Source organism: Puma concolor, chromosome A3 (assembly GCF_028749965.1).
Source record: "Puma concolor isolate L17-30 chromosome A3, mPumCon1.1.hap2, whole genome shotgun sequence".
In the NCBI taxonomy this organism is placed as follows: domain Eukaryota; kingdom Metazoa; phylum Chordata; class Mammalia; order Carnivora; family Felidae; genus Puma; species Puma concolor.
The window spans coordinates 67070068-67087291 of NC_141669.1; the positions used below are offsets into that span (position 1 = coordinate 67070068).

Consider the following 17224-nt stretch of genomic DNA (forward strand, 5'->3'; position numbering starts at 1 on the left):
ACTGCTAGTTAAAATTACTTTGTTAAGAGTTTCCTCATCAGTTATATGGGAACAATAAAATAGTATTACCTTGTACAGTTATTGTGAAGATTGAATTTGTTACTGCTTATGAAGCCATTAGTAGAGTACCTGGTAAATGGTAGTTATTTGAGTGTTTATTATTTTTATCATCGTTGTTGTCGTCATTGTCGTCATCATCATCATCATCATCATCATCATCACCATCACAGTTGTTTTGCAGTTCATCTTAGCTGGGGTCATAGATCTGAATATTTGTTTTAATATGGTGTGTTTTGTTTTGTTTTTTAACTGTACAAGAGAATTGCTTTCCAGAAAATCTGTGAAATGTGGAAAAATATAAAGGAAGAAATTAAAGTTCCTAATAATTTCTGAAACCCCTTTGCATTTAAAAAAATGGCCTCCAGAATTTTTCTACAAATAAATATTTTAGACATCATCAGATCAATTTGTATATACAATTCAGGTTCTTCTTTTCACCTAAGATTATAACGTAGGCATTTTTCCATGTTGTTAAATATGTGTTCTAAGGGGGCTCCTGGCTAGCTCAGTGGATAGAGCATGCAGCTTTTGGTCTTGAGTTTGAGCCCCACATTGGGCATAGAGATTACTTTAAAAAATGTTTGTAAGCATCCTTTTTAATTCTTTATAGTCTGACCTGAAGCATCTTTGAAATACAGTGATAGGGCACCTGGGTGGCTCAGTTGGTTAAACGTCCGACCCTTGACTCTGGCTCAGGTCATGATCTCATAGTTCGTGAGTTAAAGCCCTACATCGGGTTCTGCACTGACAGTATGGAACCTGCTTAGGATTCTGTGTCCTTTTCTCTTCACCCCTTCCCTGCTTGCCCTCTCTCAAAATAAATAAAAATAAACTTAAAAAAAAAGAAGAAACATGATAGTATTGAAAGTATTACTAAGGTATATTGAGTATCGTATCTAACAGATCATGAAGCAAAGTTTTACTGAAGAAGACTTGGACAACTAGTGGAATGTAAAAAGTCTGGGGCGTTGGGCTCTGTGCTACCAGGTTAGAGCCTGGAGCCTGCTTCAGATTCTGTGCCTTCCTCTCTCTCTGCTCCTCCCCCATTCATGCTCTGTCTCTCTCTCTCTCCTTCAAAAATAAATAAAAACATTAAAAAAAATTTTAATAAAAATAAAAAAAGTGACTATCAATTATACCAGCTTTTAATAAAAGATTAATAATATGCTAACTGGAACAAAAGCTAGAAGAACTGAGGCTTTCTTTGTTTACAGTCTGAGGATATTTTATCATACCTGATTTTGAAAAGAATGTGTGCTTGTGGGGATCTGGTGTGTGTGTGTGTGTGTGTGTGTGTGTGTGTGTGTGTGTGTGTGTGTGTTCTTAATGATGGATTTCTGGGGCGCCTGGGTGGCTTAGTTGGCTGAGCATCCAACTCTTAATTTCAGCTCAGGTCATGCATGATCTCACAGCATGAGATCAAACCCTGCTTCGGGCTCTGTGCTAACAATGCAGAGCCTGCGTGGGATTCTCTCTCTCCCTTTCTATCTGACCCCCCAACTCGTGTTTTTTCCTCTCTCTCTCTCCCCAAATAAATAAATTTTTAAAAAATGACGGAGAATTTCAAACATACACAAAAATAGATAGACCTAGAATGCCTTCCTGTACTTCTCCATTTCCCTTCCTGAAATCTGGGGTTTCAAAGTGAATTCTAGGTATTATATTTCACTTTAAATCCTAATTTTTATATCATCAAATAATGAATCTGCTTTAGGGTTATTAAAAATAGTTATTTTGGACTTACATCATATATAGAACTAGAAACTGAGTTTTCTTATGTTAAAAAATGGAATTATGCTGAAATTGACTTAGAAATACGATTTTTTTGGCAAAATGGTATACATGTTTGTTTTTATACTCAAGTTTAGCAGAGATTCTTCGTTTAGAGAAAGACTTTTTCAAGGTAACCAGTATATACTGTCTTGCCTTTCTCAGAATCAGGATTAGGAAATTAGGATTTTTTTCCCCCTTAGACTGTCTTCCTTTAATTTTTGATATGTGGCTTGGATGTGCTTTATACTTCTTATTTGAATCACATGATATCTCTGTCAGACACACAGAGCAATAACCATATTTTGTACAAATAATCTAAGAGTTTTGTGGTTAAAATGGCTTGGGCATTGTCAAGCAGTTTCTCATGGAACTGGAACTGCAACTGTAGTCTGTTCAGTCTAAATTTTGTACCTTTTTTCCTCTAGAATGCTTGTGGGTACATTAAAAACTCAAGATTTACCCATCTTTTATCTATGTTTTTTCATTGTGTCTATCTTATATATAACTCTATAAATTTTTTATAAAGTTAAGGACCAGGTGATGTAGTGCATTTACACTCATTATTTTAAATAGTATTGAGTAAATATAGTTTTTACCAATGACAATATTTGTCATTATTATAGCACCACAAAAATCCTTGGGCCATGAAGTGAATGAATTAACATCAAGTAGATTATTGAAGTTGGAGATGGAAAACCAGAGTCTGACAAAAACTGTGGAAGAACTTCGGAGTACTATGGATTCTGCCGAAGGCAACACTTCCAAAATCCTGAAAATTGAAAAAGAAAATCAAAGACTAAGTAAAAAGGTAAATAAAAATTAATGTTTAATGTAATGTTGAATATATGTAAAGTGTAAATAACCCTGTGTTAGATCATTTATTTTCCAGTTTTTAATGTAATGTATTCTCAATATTATTTTAACTTATGGAAATTTTCAAACATATATAAATGTGAAGTGAATTAACTCCTATACTCATTCAACTTTAGCAATTATTAACTTACAGCCACTCTTACTTCTGCCCTTGCTTGCTCTCTTCACAACCAGTAGGATTTTGAAGTAAATCCTAGACATGGTATCCTTTCACCAATACCTCATTATATATCTCTAAAAAGTAAGGATTTTTTTTTTAAAAAACAAGAACAGTGACTTTATCACATTGAAAAATTTAATAGAGTTTGGTTAGCATTTCAGTTTTTCCAAGTCATTGGGATTTTTTTTTCGTTTTGTTAAAATATGAATTGAAATATATCAGTACATTCAATCTACTGATGTGTCTATTAAGTCTTTTTTTAGTGTAAGGTTAACTTTTTTCTAATTTTTTTAATTTTGGGGACATTGCAAGCAGGGGAGGGTCAGAGAGAGGTGGACATAGGATAGGAAGCCCTGTGCACTGACAGGCTGCCAGCAACTCACAAACAGTGAGATCATGACCTGAGTTGAAGTTGGACACTCAACCAACTGAGCTACTCAGGTGCCCAGTTTACTCCTTACATAGCAATTTTTCTGTTGAAGAAACCAGGTGGTTTTGTAGTTTTCCCACAATCTAGATTTTTCTCTGTGTCCCTTAGCAAGTTCTTTTGTTCCCTGTGGGTCTTATTTTATCTGTAGGCTTAATCAAGTTCAAAGTGAGTTTTTAGTGAGAATATTCATAAGGAGTCTATTTCAGTCATGAGGTACGTGCCTAATTGTCTCTTTTGTCATGTTGGTTGTCATGGAAAAGGTTTGCTTAGGGGTCCCCAGGTGGCTCAGTCAGTTAAGCGACCGACTTCAGCTCAGGTCATGATCTTGAGGTTCATGAGTTGAGCCCTACACCGGGCAGTGTGCTGACAGCTCTGAGCCTGGAGCCTGCTTCAGGTTCTTTGTCTCCCTCTCTCTCTCTGCCCCTCCCCTTCTCCCAATCTTTCTCTCTCAAAAATAATATTTAAAAACAAAATAAGTAAAATACCACCAAATCCTCTAAAAGTAAACAAAATAAAAATAAAAATTGGTTCAAAAAAACAACTATCCATTTACTCTCAGGAATTCTCATGGAAAAGGCAGGATGAATGTTTGATTCTTTTATTTACCAGTTTCCTGGTAATGAATTAGTTCTCTCCTATCCTCCTGAGATAATTAATGAGTGAGGTTTTTTTTTTTTACTGTCTTTATGAATTCATGGATTTAAAAATATTTGAAGTGTTTCAGCCTACTGCATTTGTTTTTCTAACTGTTCCACCTCTTTAAGCTACTTCCTGAGTCCCTGTGACACAATCTTAGCACTCCTTGTGAGCCTCTGTGCTTTTCACCGTAACTCAGTTCTTCTTAAACATTTCCTGCCCCCGATCTGGAAACAGCCATTTCTCCAAAAAGCCCTTGTTCCTTTTAGTGGAAAATGGTATTTAGAGACCACAATTTAGGCACTGTGAAACCTGAATTTGAACAAGGTTTTAGTTCAACAGAAATATTCCAGTTGGGCAACAGACCAAGTAATTTATTTTTGAGTATCTTTCTGCATACACACATATACCTATTGTAGATAAATAGAATCATATCATGACAACATACATGATATTTTTATCATGAATATCTCCTATCACATCTCCTTCCCAGTATGTGTTTCTGGGTCTTGGTCACAGTGAATAATACTGTAATAAATGTTCTTATACATAAGCCATTATGAATTTGTTATTTCTATATGTAGTCAGCCATGTCTGGTTTTTCTTTAGATTCTGGATTTCTAGATTCACTTATGAAAATCTCCCTAATCTTTAGATCGGTGGTTTTTGAACTATAGTATGCCTCAGAATCACCTTCAGGACTTGTTTAACACAAATTTCTGAGCCCCATACCCAGAGCTTCTGATTTGATAGGTTTGGGGTAGGAGCAAAGAATTCTCATTTCTAAGAAATTCCTAAGTGATGGTCTTCCTGCTTTGTTGGGGGGAAAAAAGCCATGCTTTGAGAACCACTGCCTTAGATTATGCAAGTAGACCTCTTGATTGTCTTGCCAGATTTTTAGTCTTTTAAGACATTTTTGCATCATTTTTTTGATAATTTTTTTAATTTAATTTTTTTTTTAATTTAAATCCAAGTTAGCATATAGTACAACAGTGATTTCAGGGGTAGATTCCTTAATGCCCCTTACCCATTTAGCCCATCTCGCCTCCCACAGCATCATCTTTTATCCATTAACCAAATAATCTTAATAAGCACTTTATAACCAGTATAGTATAAAAGTAAGAGTGAATTAAAACTAAATAGAACTTGGAACAGTTTTATTTTGGTTGTCATTATATATAATTGGGACTGGAAATTGTAATTTGATTTTAAAAGTAGCTTTGAATTCTAATAAAGTTTTAGTGATTCTAGCATTGTTTTATAAATTCATTGTATGAAAGGTATCTTTTGTAAACTAAATGTTTCACTTGAATTCCATCGATGTAAGACAACAAATGAGTTTAATTAAATAACTGTTACCCATATATTTCAGTCTTAAGTGGGAGAACCAGATCAGTAATAAATAGCTAAAAGTTTCCTGAACACGTCAAATTGAGTAAGTGGATAAGATTTGACTTGAGGGGCACCTGAGTGGCTCAGTCAGTTAAGCTTCTGGCTCTTGACTTCGGCTCAGGTCATGATCTCACGGTTTGTGGGTTTGAGCCCCACACTGGGCTGTCTGCACTGGTGGTGCAGAGCCTGCTTGGGATTCTCTCTCTCTTTCTCTCTCTCTCTCTCTCTCTCTCTCTTTCTTTGTGTCCCTCCCCAGCACAATGTGCACTGTCTCTTTCAAAAAAAAAAGATTTGACTTGATGCTTTTGAGATATTACTGGAATGTTGTCTTCCATATGTGGTTATCTTCCATTGACATTCAAATAGAAAAATTCAGGGGCGCCTGGATGGCTCAGTCGGTTAAGCATCCGACTTCGGCTCAGGTCATGATCTCGCAGTCTGTCAGTCTGAGCCCCGCGTCAGGCTCTGTGCTGACAGCTCAGAGCCTGGAGCCTGTTCCAGATTCTCTGTCTCCCTCTCTCTCTGTCCCTCCCCCGTTCATGCTGTCTCTCCCTGTCTCAAAAATAAATAAATGTTAAAAAAAAATATTTAAGGGGCGCCTGGGTGGCGCAGTCGGTTAAGCGTCCGACTTCAGCCAGGTCACGATCTCGCGGTCCGTGAGTTCGAGCCCCGCGTCGGGCTCTGGGCTGATGGCTCAGAGCCTGGAGCCTGTTTCCGATTCTGTGTCTCCCTCTCTCTCTGCCCCTCCCCCGTTCATGCTCTGTCTCTCTCTGTCCCAAAAATAAAAATAAAAAAAAAAAAAAAAAAATATTTAAAAAAAATAAAATAGAAAAATTCAGCTTGCTTTATGTAAAGACTATTAAAATTCGTAGACTTCTTTACTATTCTTTTAAAAGACTTTTTCATGTTTATTTATTTTTGAGAGAGAAAGAGAGAACACAAGCAGGAGAGGGCAGAGAGAGAGGGAGGCAGAATCCAAAAAAGGCTCCAGGCTCTGAGCACAGAGCCCGACCTGGAGCTCAAACTCACAAACCTTGAGATCATGACCTGAGCTGAAGTTGGATGCTTAACTTACTGAGCCACCCAGGCGCCTGAGACTTTTTCACTGTTGATATAAGGATTTAAGTAATACTTAAACTTGAAGTGGAATATTTTATATAGCTAAATCTTTATTTTCTTTTATTACCTGATTTGAATATGTTATATCATAATGGGAAATCAATGGTTTGGCATAATTTAAACTGGAATTTGCTATTTTTATGCTTATTAACCACATACTTGAACATATCTTTGAAATGTATAATTGAAGATAAATTTAAACCTAGACTATAACTATAACATTTACGTGAGCTTTGTTCAGCTCTTTTTTTCTCTAGTATTATTATTATTTTTTCTCCCTCTTTCCTTTATTATTTTTTTTTTTTAAGTAGACTCCATACCCAGTATGGAGCCCAATGCAGGGCTTAAACTCACAACCCTGAGATCAGGACCTGAGCTGAGATCAAGAGTCAGACACTTAACCAACTGAGCCACCCAGGCACCTGTCTTTCTTTTTATTTTAAACGTAATTCCTTTCTGTTTCCTCATTAAACTTACCTTTTTCTCATCTTTTTTCATGTTTTTTATATTCTCTTCTTCCTTCTTCCCTAAAATTACTTGTCTGTGATTAAAATCTTTATAAATTTCGTCAAGCCAGGAGAGTCTTTCAATAAAATTTGCATAGTCTTCATATAGTATGTAATTATATATATAGTTGGGTTTATTTTTTGTATTTAGAAGTAGAAATGTGCCCTTCAGAGATGCAGAGGATAAGAAAGATAGTCATGTCTGCATATTTTATATAGCTGTTAAAATTAGCATGGAGTATTACTTGAATTTCTGTATTCAGTTCTTAAATTTCACCATTTGAGTATTAAAATTGTATTTTAGTTTTTATTCCAAGATTATCTTTTGACATGTTTCCTTTGTTGTAAAATATTTAATATTACATTGTTTTTTGATTTAATTTTTTCTAGGTTGAAATTCTTGAAAACGAGATTATTCAAGAAAAGCAAAGTCTTCAGAATTGTCAGAATTTAAGCAAGGATCTAATGAAGGAGAAGGCTCAACTTGAAAAAACAATTGAAACACTTAGAGAAAATTCAGAAAGACAGGTTCATAAGTTTCCTATTAAGCAATATATTTTAAATTCTCTTAGCAAGTTATTTTAATGTTTAGGTAAACAAAAATGTTCGTGTAACATGAAAGGGAAATAATTTTAGAATTGTTTAGATCTTAGAGTAACTGTGGTTTTCATTTTCTATCCATATACATGGGAAGGTTGAAGCGAAAGCTTAGAATTCTTAAAGTTGCCAGTATGTTTAATAATTATCTGGTATAAAATTTTACAATACCTGGATTTCAAGTGTCTGTAGAACAGGGCTGCAGATTATAAAGTTACTGTGTGGAATTGGGGAGAGATGCAGCTGTATGTATTCAGACCCTACGAAAGAGGGAGATGTGTTGGCAGCAGCCTTCTCTAGAATGCGTTCATATTTGCTTTCAAGTATTTATTGGTCATTCTCACTTTATGCTTTAGGAAACTGAGAACTGGGTATATTGAGTGAGTTGCTATTTTAAAGTTTCTGTTACTTTTTTAGAAGTAAAATGGTTTGTTTTTTATTATCCAGGTATAGTCCTTAGGCTACCTATAAAAATAAAGGTTTCCATAGAGCTACAGAATAAAAATTCTAGAGCTAAGCATGAATCTGTATTTTTACAAGGCTCTCAGGGGATTGTTTACCAAAATTAGGCCATGTCATAAAAAATTAGTTTTCAGGTATACCAGAGGATTTTGTGTTTTTTGATCTTTTTCAAATTAGAATTCTTGGGAGAATGAATACACACCCACATATATACACATAAAATATAGCAATATTTATCAAGAACCCACTGCGTGTATGCTTTGCAAAATTTATTTAATGAAAGTAAAAGCTTATAGTCATAAAGAGATATGTGTGTGTATTTCACCTATATTCCTATTTGAATTTGAAACATGTAACTATAAATAATCTGAAGATCACTTTGATTAATATTAAGTACAGTTCTCCTAACCATTTCTTTACATTATGAACTCCCTAAAGACAGAACTTTTATGACCTGAAAGTACATGTACACGGTGGTCTGCCAGCAAATATTTGTCACAATTAAAAGTAAGACATATTAGCACCCTTTTATGTTCTTATTTCATTGTTAGTTTTTTTGAAATGGAAAAACTGTAATTTAAAATATTTAGTTTATGCTAATTTATATTTTTAATTTTCTCCTTTGTTTTTTTTCAATTAGATTAAAATATTGGAACAGGAAAATGAACATCTGAATCAAACCGTGTCTTCTTTAAGGCAGCGATCCCAGATAAGTGCTGAAGCGAGGGTGAAAGACATTGAAAAAGAAAATAAAATTCTCCATGAATCTATCAAAGAAACAAGTAGCAAGTTAAGTAAGATTGAATTTGAAAAAAGACAAATTAGGAAAGAATTGGAACATTATAAAGAAAAAGGAGAACGAGCAGAAGAACTTGAAAATGAGTTGCATCATCTTGAGAAAGAAAATGAATTGTTACAGAAAAAGATAACCAATTTAAAAATTACTTGTGAAAAAATTGAGGCCTTAGAACAAGAAAATTCAGAGCTAGAAAGAGAAAATAGAAAATTAAAAAAAACATTAGATAGTTTTAAAAACCTTACTTTTCAGTTAGAATCCCTAGAAAAAGAGAATTCCCAACTAGATGAGGAAAACTTAGAACTGCGAAGGAATGTGGAATCTTTGAAGTGTGCAAGCATGAAAATGGCTCAGCTACAGCTAGAAAATAAAGAACTGGAAAGTGAAAAAGAGCAGCTTAAGAAGGGTTTAGAACTCATGAAAGCATCTTTCAAGAAAACAGAACGCTTAGAAGTTAGCTACCAGGGTTTAGATACAGAAAATCAGAGGCTACAGAAAGCTCTAGAAAATAGCAATAAAAAAATTCAACAGTTAGAGAGTGAACTACAAGACTTAGAGATGGAAAATCAAACATTGCAGAAAAACCTAGAGGAGTTAAAAATATCCAGCAAAAGACTAGAACAACTAGAAAAAGAAAATAAATCATTAGAGCAAGAGACTTCTCAACTGGAAAAAGATAAGAAGCAACTGGAGAAAGAAAATAAAAGACTCCGACAGCAAGCAGAAATAAAAGATACCACATTGGAAGAAAATAATGTGAAAATTGGGAATTTGGAAAAAGAAAACAAAACCCTTTTCAAAGAGATCAGTATTTTTAAAGAATCCTGCATTCGTCTGAAAGAATTAGAGAAAGAAAATAAGGAGCTTGTGAAAAGAGCAACTATTGATGTAAAAACTTTGGTTACATTACGAGAGGTAAATATAGTTACCTAAATTTAAGGAAAATATTTTTATATTTTTAATTCAAGGCATTGTTAAGTTTTATTGGAACCCATCAGAAATTTGCATCATCTGCTTATGGTTCAAAATAAAAATTGGCATTTAGAACTAGAGTTTCTAAATTTTCCTACTTTTGTTATACCAAGAAGTACATGTGAATTTTATTTTTAATATATTGTAGTAATAAGGTTTCCATGTGGTATCTCCTTTATTACATTATAATTTTATGTTTTATTTCAAAATAAAATATTTGGTCAAGACTGTTACTGAATAATAGGAACCATAATAGCTACTATTTATTGAATGCCAACCATGTACCAGGTACTGGGCTAAGGACTTCAGAAATTTATTTATATAATTTTTACAGTAATTCTCTATAGATGTTATGTCCAGTAGATTAGAAAGCATAAGCGACATTAAGTAACTTACTCAGGATCACTCAGCTAATGGCAAAGTTGGATTGCTGGATTCAAATCCAGATCTTTCAAACTCCACATCTCCATGAATTATGCTCTTAAGCCTTAGAATGCAAATCATATTGAACTTTAGGAGTCGACACTGCACAATTGGTAGTTGCTTAGATCTGTGTGTTGAGAAGAGTTGTGACATTTTCTGGAGTAGATTGGCCGTAGATCCAAGTGAAACATGGTGTAGATCATATTCATGTTCTTCATAGCATGCTTGGCCTTTTTTTTGCTACCCCTATGCTATATACTCTGTATGATAACTCTTTTAAGTTCAATTAAAAAGTTTCTTTGCATCCCGGCAGAACGTCACATTGGGAAGTCTGCCTTTCTGCTAAAGAGGCATTGAGAGGGGCCCATTATTAGCTTTTTGCTTTCTTCTTTCTGTTGTTGTACCGTCCTACAGACAGGAACAAGGTTCCTCATGTCTGAACTTCTAACAGTGTCCCCTAGTTCTTCAGGTCAATATGTTCTTCAGATCAATATGTTAGACCTCTTCCACTGGCAGAGGGATGCTTGAGGTGGGAGAAGGGTGTTGCATCCAGCATATATTCATAGAAATATGCACTAAGGTTCTAGCTTATTATTAAAAAGTTAGTAGATATGTGTTCTTTTTCTCACAGCTTTCAATCCTCAAGAGTTCACAAGTAAAGAGTTTTTCCTTTTAGTTTTTAATACAAAAAATTACAAGTAATATTAGCAAAAAAAAAAAACAAAAAAGGAAAACCATATTGTTTGAACTAGTTTATTTTTTTGCTTAACTACTTGTTAGTGATGAAGGAAAAATTCAACAACATTTCTGTTTTTCCTGGTTTGAATTATATATATGTATTCCTGGATAGTGGTAGTTACAATCGTGACTGAATTTCCTAGATGTTCATGGTCATGACACTTATGTGAGTCTTGCATTCCTTTCAAAATAAGGATTTGGTGTGTGAAAAATTGAAGACTCAACAAATGAATAATGATCTTGAAAAATTAACTCATGAGCTTGAAAAGATAGGGCTAAATAAAGAGCGACTCTTGCATGATGAGCAGAGTACTGATGACAGGTGAGTATTAAGTCTATTTGGCAAACAGTTTAAATTATTGTTATATTTTTGCTCAAACCTTCTCTCCTGTATCAGCTATAGAATATTTACATATGTCACCTGTTTCTGTTTCCTCTCTTCCCATAGAGAAAGTTCTATAAGAAAAAAAAGTAAAAACTCAGATAAACACAACCTAATACAAGAAAAATGCTAAAATGTTACTATAAATAGTTACATAATAGGAAAACAGGAAGCCACTCACGTAGCAGAAAAGCAGAAACTATAATTACCTATGAAAGTAGAATGAGACATTAACAACAAACCCCTCTCTCTTGAAATATAAAGTTAGTTTTTATTTGAATCATGTGCTTAAATGCCTCAATTCTTTCATTTATTTTGTGTGCAAAAGTGGACTTACAGAAAGGAGAAATATGAAACAAAGGAAAACATGCTGAGGTAACTAAGGTATAAAAATAATATGGAGGGGCTCCTGGGTGGCACAGTCAGTTAAGCATCTGGCTCTTGATTTAGGCTCAGGACATGATCTCGTGGTTCATGGTTTCGAGCCCTGTGTTGGGCTCTGTGCTGACAGCATGGAGTCATCTTGGTATTCTTTCTTTCCCTCTCTCTCTGCCTCTCTCTCTCTTTCTCTCTCGAAATAAACATTTAAAAAAATGTGGAATGGGCCGCCTGGGTGACTATTAAGCATATGAGTTTTGATCTTGGCTCAGGTCTTGATCTCATGGTTTTGAGTTCAAGCCCCATGTTGGGCTCCACACTGGGCATGAAGCCTACTTAAAAAAAAATAATAATAATGTGGAAAAGTAAGGTGAGAAACAATAAAACCTTACTTTATATGCCCTTTAATTTTGAGAATGATCAATATAAGGTTAAAAAAATTTATTCTCCTATGGTAATTACAATCTATCAAACAATCAGATTTTTCAAGTAGTCTATGGTTTAGCATCTAGTCAGCCATGTGATTCCAGCTAGACTGGAAGGATATATTGTTAAAAATACAGTTTTATGTAGACTAGATTTTAATTCATTGGAATTTTTGTAATAGAATTTGTATTTTATTGTCTACCCATTATTACTGTTATAGTATTTATAGTCTATATTTAATAATGTATATAGGGAAAATTAATGCTGTTATAAGAGATTTGTTTTTGTCATTTTGAAAATATTCAAAGTTAAGAATAGGTTGGTTGATGCTCATAGATTCTATAATAACGAATAGAAGTAATTTGAGGCATTAGTTCTAGCATTGAATTCAAGGAACTGTAATTGGATTAATCATACAACTGTTTCATGAGAAACTATTTTTTTGCCATTTTATTTTATTGCTTTTAATTTAATTTTTTTAAAATTGACATCCAAATTAGTTAGCTAGCATATAGTGCCACAATGATTTCAGGAGTAGATTTCTTAGTGTCCCTTACCATTTACCCCATCCCCCCTCCCACAACCCCTCCAGTAACCCACCAGTTTGTTCTCCATATTTATGAGTCTCTTCTGTTTTGTCCTCCTCCCTGTTTGTATATTATTTTTGTTTCCCTTCCCTTAAGTTCATCTCTTTTGTCTCTTAAAGTCCTCATATGAGTGGAGTCATATGATTTTTGTCTTTCTCTGACTAATTTCATTTAGCATAATACCCTCCAGTTCCATCCATGTAGTTGCAAATGGCAAGATTTCATTCTTTTTGATTGCTGAGTAATACTCCATTGTGTGTGTGTGTGTGTGTGTGTGTGTGTGTGTGTGTGTGTGTGTGTATATATATATGTATATATATATATATACCACATCTGCTTTATCCATTCATCCATCGATGGACATTTGGGCTCTTTCCTTACTTGGGCTATTGTTGATAGTGCTGCTGTAAACATGGGGGTGCATGTGTCCCTTCAAAACAGCACACCTGTATCCCTTGGATAAATATCTAGTAGTGCAATTTCTGGGTCATAGGGTAGTTCTATTTTTAGTTTTTGAGGAACCTCCATATTGTTTTCCAGAGTGGCTGCACCAGCTTGCATTCCCATATGAGAAACTATTTTTATTTGAGTTAAATAAATAGTTAAGGCCCAATTTAGTTGACTACTTCTTAATATAGATACTGAATATGCATCGCTTTTTTATTCAAACATTTATTACCTGTGTGTGTATGTAAGACATTTAAATAGTTGAGGGGAAAAAAACAGTAAACCATGTAACTACCCTAACCCTTTTAGAACCCAGTTGTAGGTGGGTCCTTCATATTGTTTGGTGGCTCTTTTCAAACCTTAATTCAAACAGCTACTCAATGTTAATTGAGCTCTTAAAATTTGTTGACCATCAAGCATCAAAGAAATGATAATGCTTCAGCTGAGCCATAAAGAATGACTGAAATGTGCAAGGTGGAATTGGTGGAGATGGCATTCCATGCAAATAAAGCACAAAGCTATGTTGAGAATTTTTTTTCTAATTTGAGAAAGAGAACCTGCAAATGGGGGAGAGGAGTAAAGAGGAAGAGGGGAACAGAGAGAGTCTCAAGCAGGCTCCAGCTCAGCACAGGCTAATGCGAGGCTCAATCCCATGACCCTGGGATCATGACCTAAGCTGAAAATCAAGAGTTGGGGACACTCAACCAACTGAACCACCCAGGCACCCCTTTTGAGTAATTTTTAGAGTGATGTGAAAGATGGATTAGAAAGGGGCACCTGGGTGGCTCAGTTTGTTAAGCATCCTTCTCTTGATTTCAGCTCACGTCATGTTCTCATGGTTCATTGAGTTCGAGCCCTGCATCAGGCTCTGCACTGACAGTATAGTCTCTTTGGTATTCTCTCTCTCCCTCTCTCTCTGCCCCTCCCCCACTTGTGTGTGTGTGCTTTCTCTCTCTCTCTCAAAATAAATATATAAAAAAAAGGAATATGGATTAGAAAAAGGGCAAATTAGAGTCACAGAGATCAGTTAGGAAGCTGTTGAAATAGGCTAGGCAAGATGTAATTGATGTGTTCATTAGTCTGCACATTTATATATATATAATGAAAGCATTAGAAATAGAGATAAAGGTATATGTTGAACTCAGTGTTTTAAGAAATGACGTTGAGACCATGATCAAATTTGGTAGATCAGGAAAAGAAGTGTCTTAAGCCACTAAACCAGCTTCTTTCTCAACCATTACATTAACCGTAGCATCACAAAGAAAAAAAAGTTCACAAACATAAATTCCTTTAATATTCTATCCCTTCTGTCTTGGAGTTTATGTATATCTGCCTCTGTGTTTACCTCTAATCTCAGATGGTATCTCTAACAGTCTAACCTTTTCCTCTTTCTCACTGGCATCATTCTCTCTGACCCTTTTAAGATATAATTAAGATATTATTCTTGCCATAAAGGAATAGGTAGTCTAAGTTATGGATTTATATGTACAAATAGGTAGAATGCAACAAAGTAAATTTAGTGATAAAGTTACAAATAGAGTGCTAAGTGATCACTCTTGTCTATTCTTTTTTAACAGCTCTTTTCCTGTGTCTCAATATACAGTAAAAGCTTGGTTTGCAAGCATAATTCATTCTGGAAACAAGCTTGTAATCCAAAGCACTGACATTTCAAAGTGAATTTCAAGAACCATTGGTTCAGTTGTGATCACGTGATGTTCGGCATCATGTACTACTTGTATTGCAAGACATTGCTCGTTTATCAAGTTAAAATTTATTAGAAATGTTTGCTCAGCTTGCAGAACACTTGCAGAACAAGTTACTCACAACCCAAGGTTTTACTGTAGTTTCCTAGGGTTATGTTCTCAGGCCTCTTTGTTGTGTATGCTATGCATTGCCATCCATCATCTTACCTGATAGTCACATTATTTTTTGCTTAGTGGACATCTCTATCTGGACAGTCTAGAGGCAACTCAGGCATCCAACATTAAATATATCCAAAGTTAGATTCATAAAACGCTTTAAAAATATCTGTTGACTCAAGCCAATACCAAAACGAGTGAGATTTGTTCTCTGTGCTCAGTGAACTTAAAAACTGATTGAGCAAGAAAAAAATTGTAAAACGTATATATACACACATACACACAAATTAACTACAGTAAAAGGCAGAATGTGATAAAATTTCTCATATATGTACTTATTTATTTGGTTTAGTCATCAAGGTTCTCAGGTATAAGAATTAGTCATAATCTCTAGTTTGTGATTCACTCTCAAACTGTGTTCATGCACTGTCCTTTTTGTAAAAAAAATTTTAACCACAGGGTGCCTGGGTGGCTCGGTCAGTTAAGCATATAACTTCAGCTCAGGTCATGATCTCGCAGTTTGTGGGTTCGAGCCCCACGTCGGGCTCTCTGCTGACAGCTCAGAGCCTGGAACCTGCTTCAGATTATTTGTCTCCCTCTCTCTCTCCTCCTCTGATCATGTTCTGTCTCTCTCAAAAATAGACATTTTTTAACTTAAAAAAAGTTTTTAACCGTAAATAATATAATTTTTTTATGAAATCACCATTCAAAAACATAACTAAAATACTGACATTTGCATTTGCCTCTTCCTGCTCTGTTACCAGTATCCAGTATCTTTGGTATATCATTCCCTTTCTAAAATATTCTGTAAGTACTCTGTACCCTTCCATGAGTTTTAAGCTTAACTATACCTGTCTTCTTGTACAAGTATCTTAACACATTCATATCATAGACAAATGCTTAATAATATAATAAACCCATCTACTTCTTTTCCTATGGATTCTATCCTTATAAAAGTAAAAAGAATATTTTGGGATTTACATCTTCCAGATGCCTTTTTTTGAGCATCAATTTTTGCTTTTGACAACCTAGGCTATAATCTGAAGCTCTGGTTACCTAGTTGATTTTTTTTTTTATAACCAGGAAGAGTTTAAAGGGGGGAGTGGGGCAATAGAATAATTCACCTCTTAAAAAAATATTGTTTCATAAGACCTCTTTATGGCATCAGTGTCTATGGTCATAATGATCTTTAAAAATAATTTTTGACCTCCAGTGATGAACTATGTTATTTTTGTATTTGGATAGTAGGTACAAACTTTTGGAATCAAAATTAGAATCGACTCTAAAGAAGTCTCTTGAAATTAAAGAAGAAAAAATTGCTGCTTTAGAAGCTCGATTAGAAGAATCCACAAATTACAACCAGCAGTTGCGCCAAGAACTTAAAACAGTAAGTGATTTCCTTGGAAGGAATTTTAATTGTTGAATATTTTGACAGAAAAATGTAAAGTAGGAAACAAAAAAGCAACATCATTAGTATTGTGTCTATTTCTTTTTCTTAAATTTGAGAGTAACAAATCTTTGTCTTTTAGTTCATTACAACTATATTTTGTTTATCCACTGTAATTTATTAAATTCCATTTCCACCATTCAGTTAGAGGCATATCAGTATTGTGGGAATGGGGTGGTGAAGAGGCAGTCTTACTCTATTGGGAAAAGCTTTCAGTGTGATACTGACACTTCACTCTAACACCCTACTCCTATTGAAAATCCAGTTAACAGTTTGGTAGGCATAGATGTGGGTATGAGGATACCAAGTAGAGGCAAATAGTATGTGTGGTATGTGAAAGCACTTGATCTCATAAATTTGAGGTTTTCTCCTAGACCCGTTTTCTTGTGATATTTGGAATAATTCTGTGAAATACGCAAGGCAAGAGCGACTGTCCGTTTTCCTTTACATAAATAAATTGAAATCAAAGGGGCTTGCCCATTTCCTAGGGTTAGTGTATGGTAGATTGGTAGAATCATGTTCTGTTTTTTTTTTTCCCTTCAATCATCTCTGTAGTACCACCAAGAGTGATTTTACAGTCAACTAAACATTCAGATTGACAAGATTACTATGGGCCACATTTAGAACTACTTGGTTCTAAGTACAAGTATAGAGCAGGGCATTGTCAAGGATCCCTCTTCATATAGTTGTCTAGAGTCATATTCACACCATATGACAGTTCAAGTGCAAGATGATGAGATTCACATTGAACTTGCAGGAGC

At 34.7% G+C, this 17224-nt stretch overlaps 1 protein-coding gene across 7 annotated transcripts in view; it reads left to right on the plus strand.

Annotated features, from left to right (window-relative positions):
* The window catches only part of CCDC88A (coiled-coil and HOOK domain protein 88A), a 141206-nt gene that overhangs the window by 85561 nt on the left and 38421 nt on the right, over positions 1-17224 (plus strand). For all 7 annotated transcript variants that reach the window (XM_086701076.1, XM_086701079.1, XM_086701081.1 and 4 more), the window contains exons 13-17: positions 2457-2641; positions 7340-7477; positions 8649-9719; positions 11132-11259; positions 16262-16403. In XM_086701076.1, the coding sequence (XP_086557202.1) occupies positions 2457-2641; positions 7340-7477; positions 8649-9719; positions 11132-11259; positions 16262-16403 (1664 nt within the window). The remainder of the gene's footprint in view (positions 1-2456; positions 2642-7339; positions 7478-8648; positions 9720-11131; positions 11260-16261; positions 16404-17224) is intronic.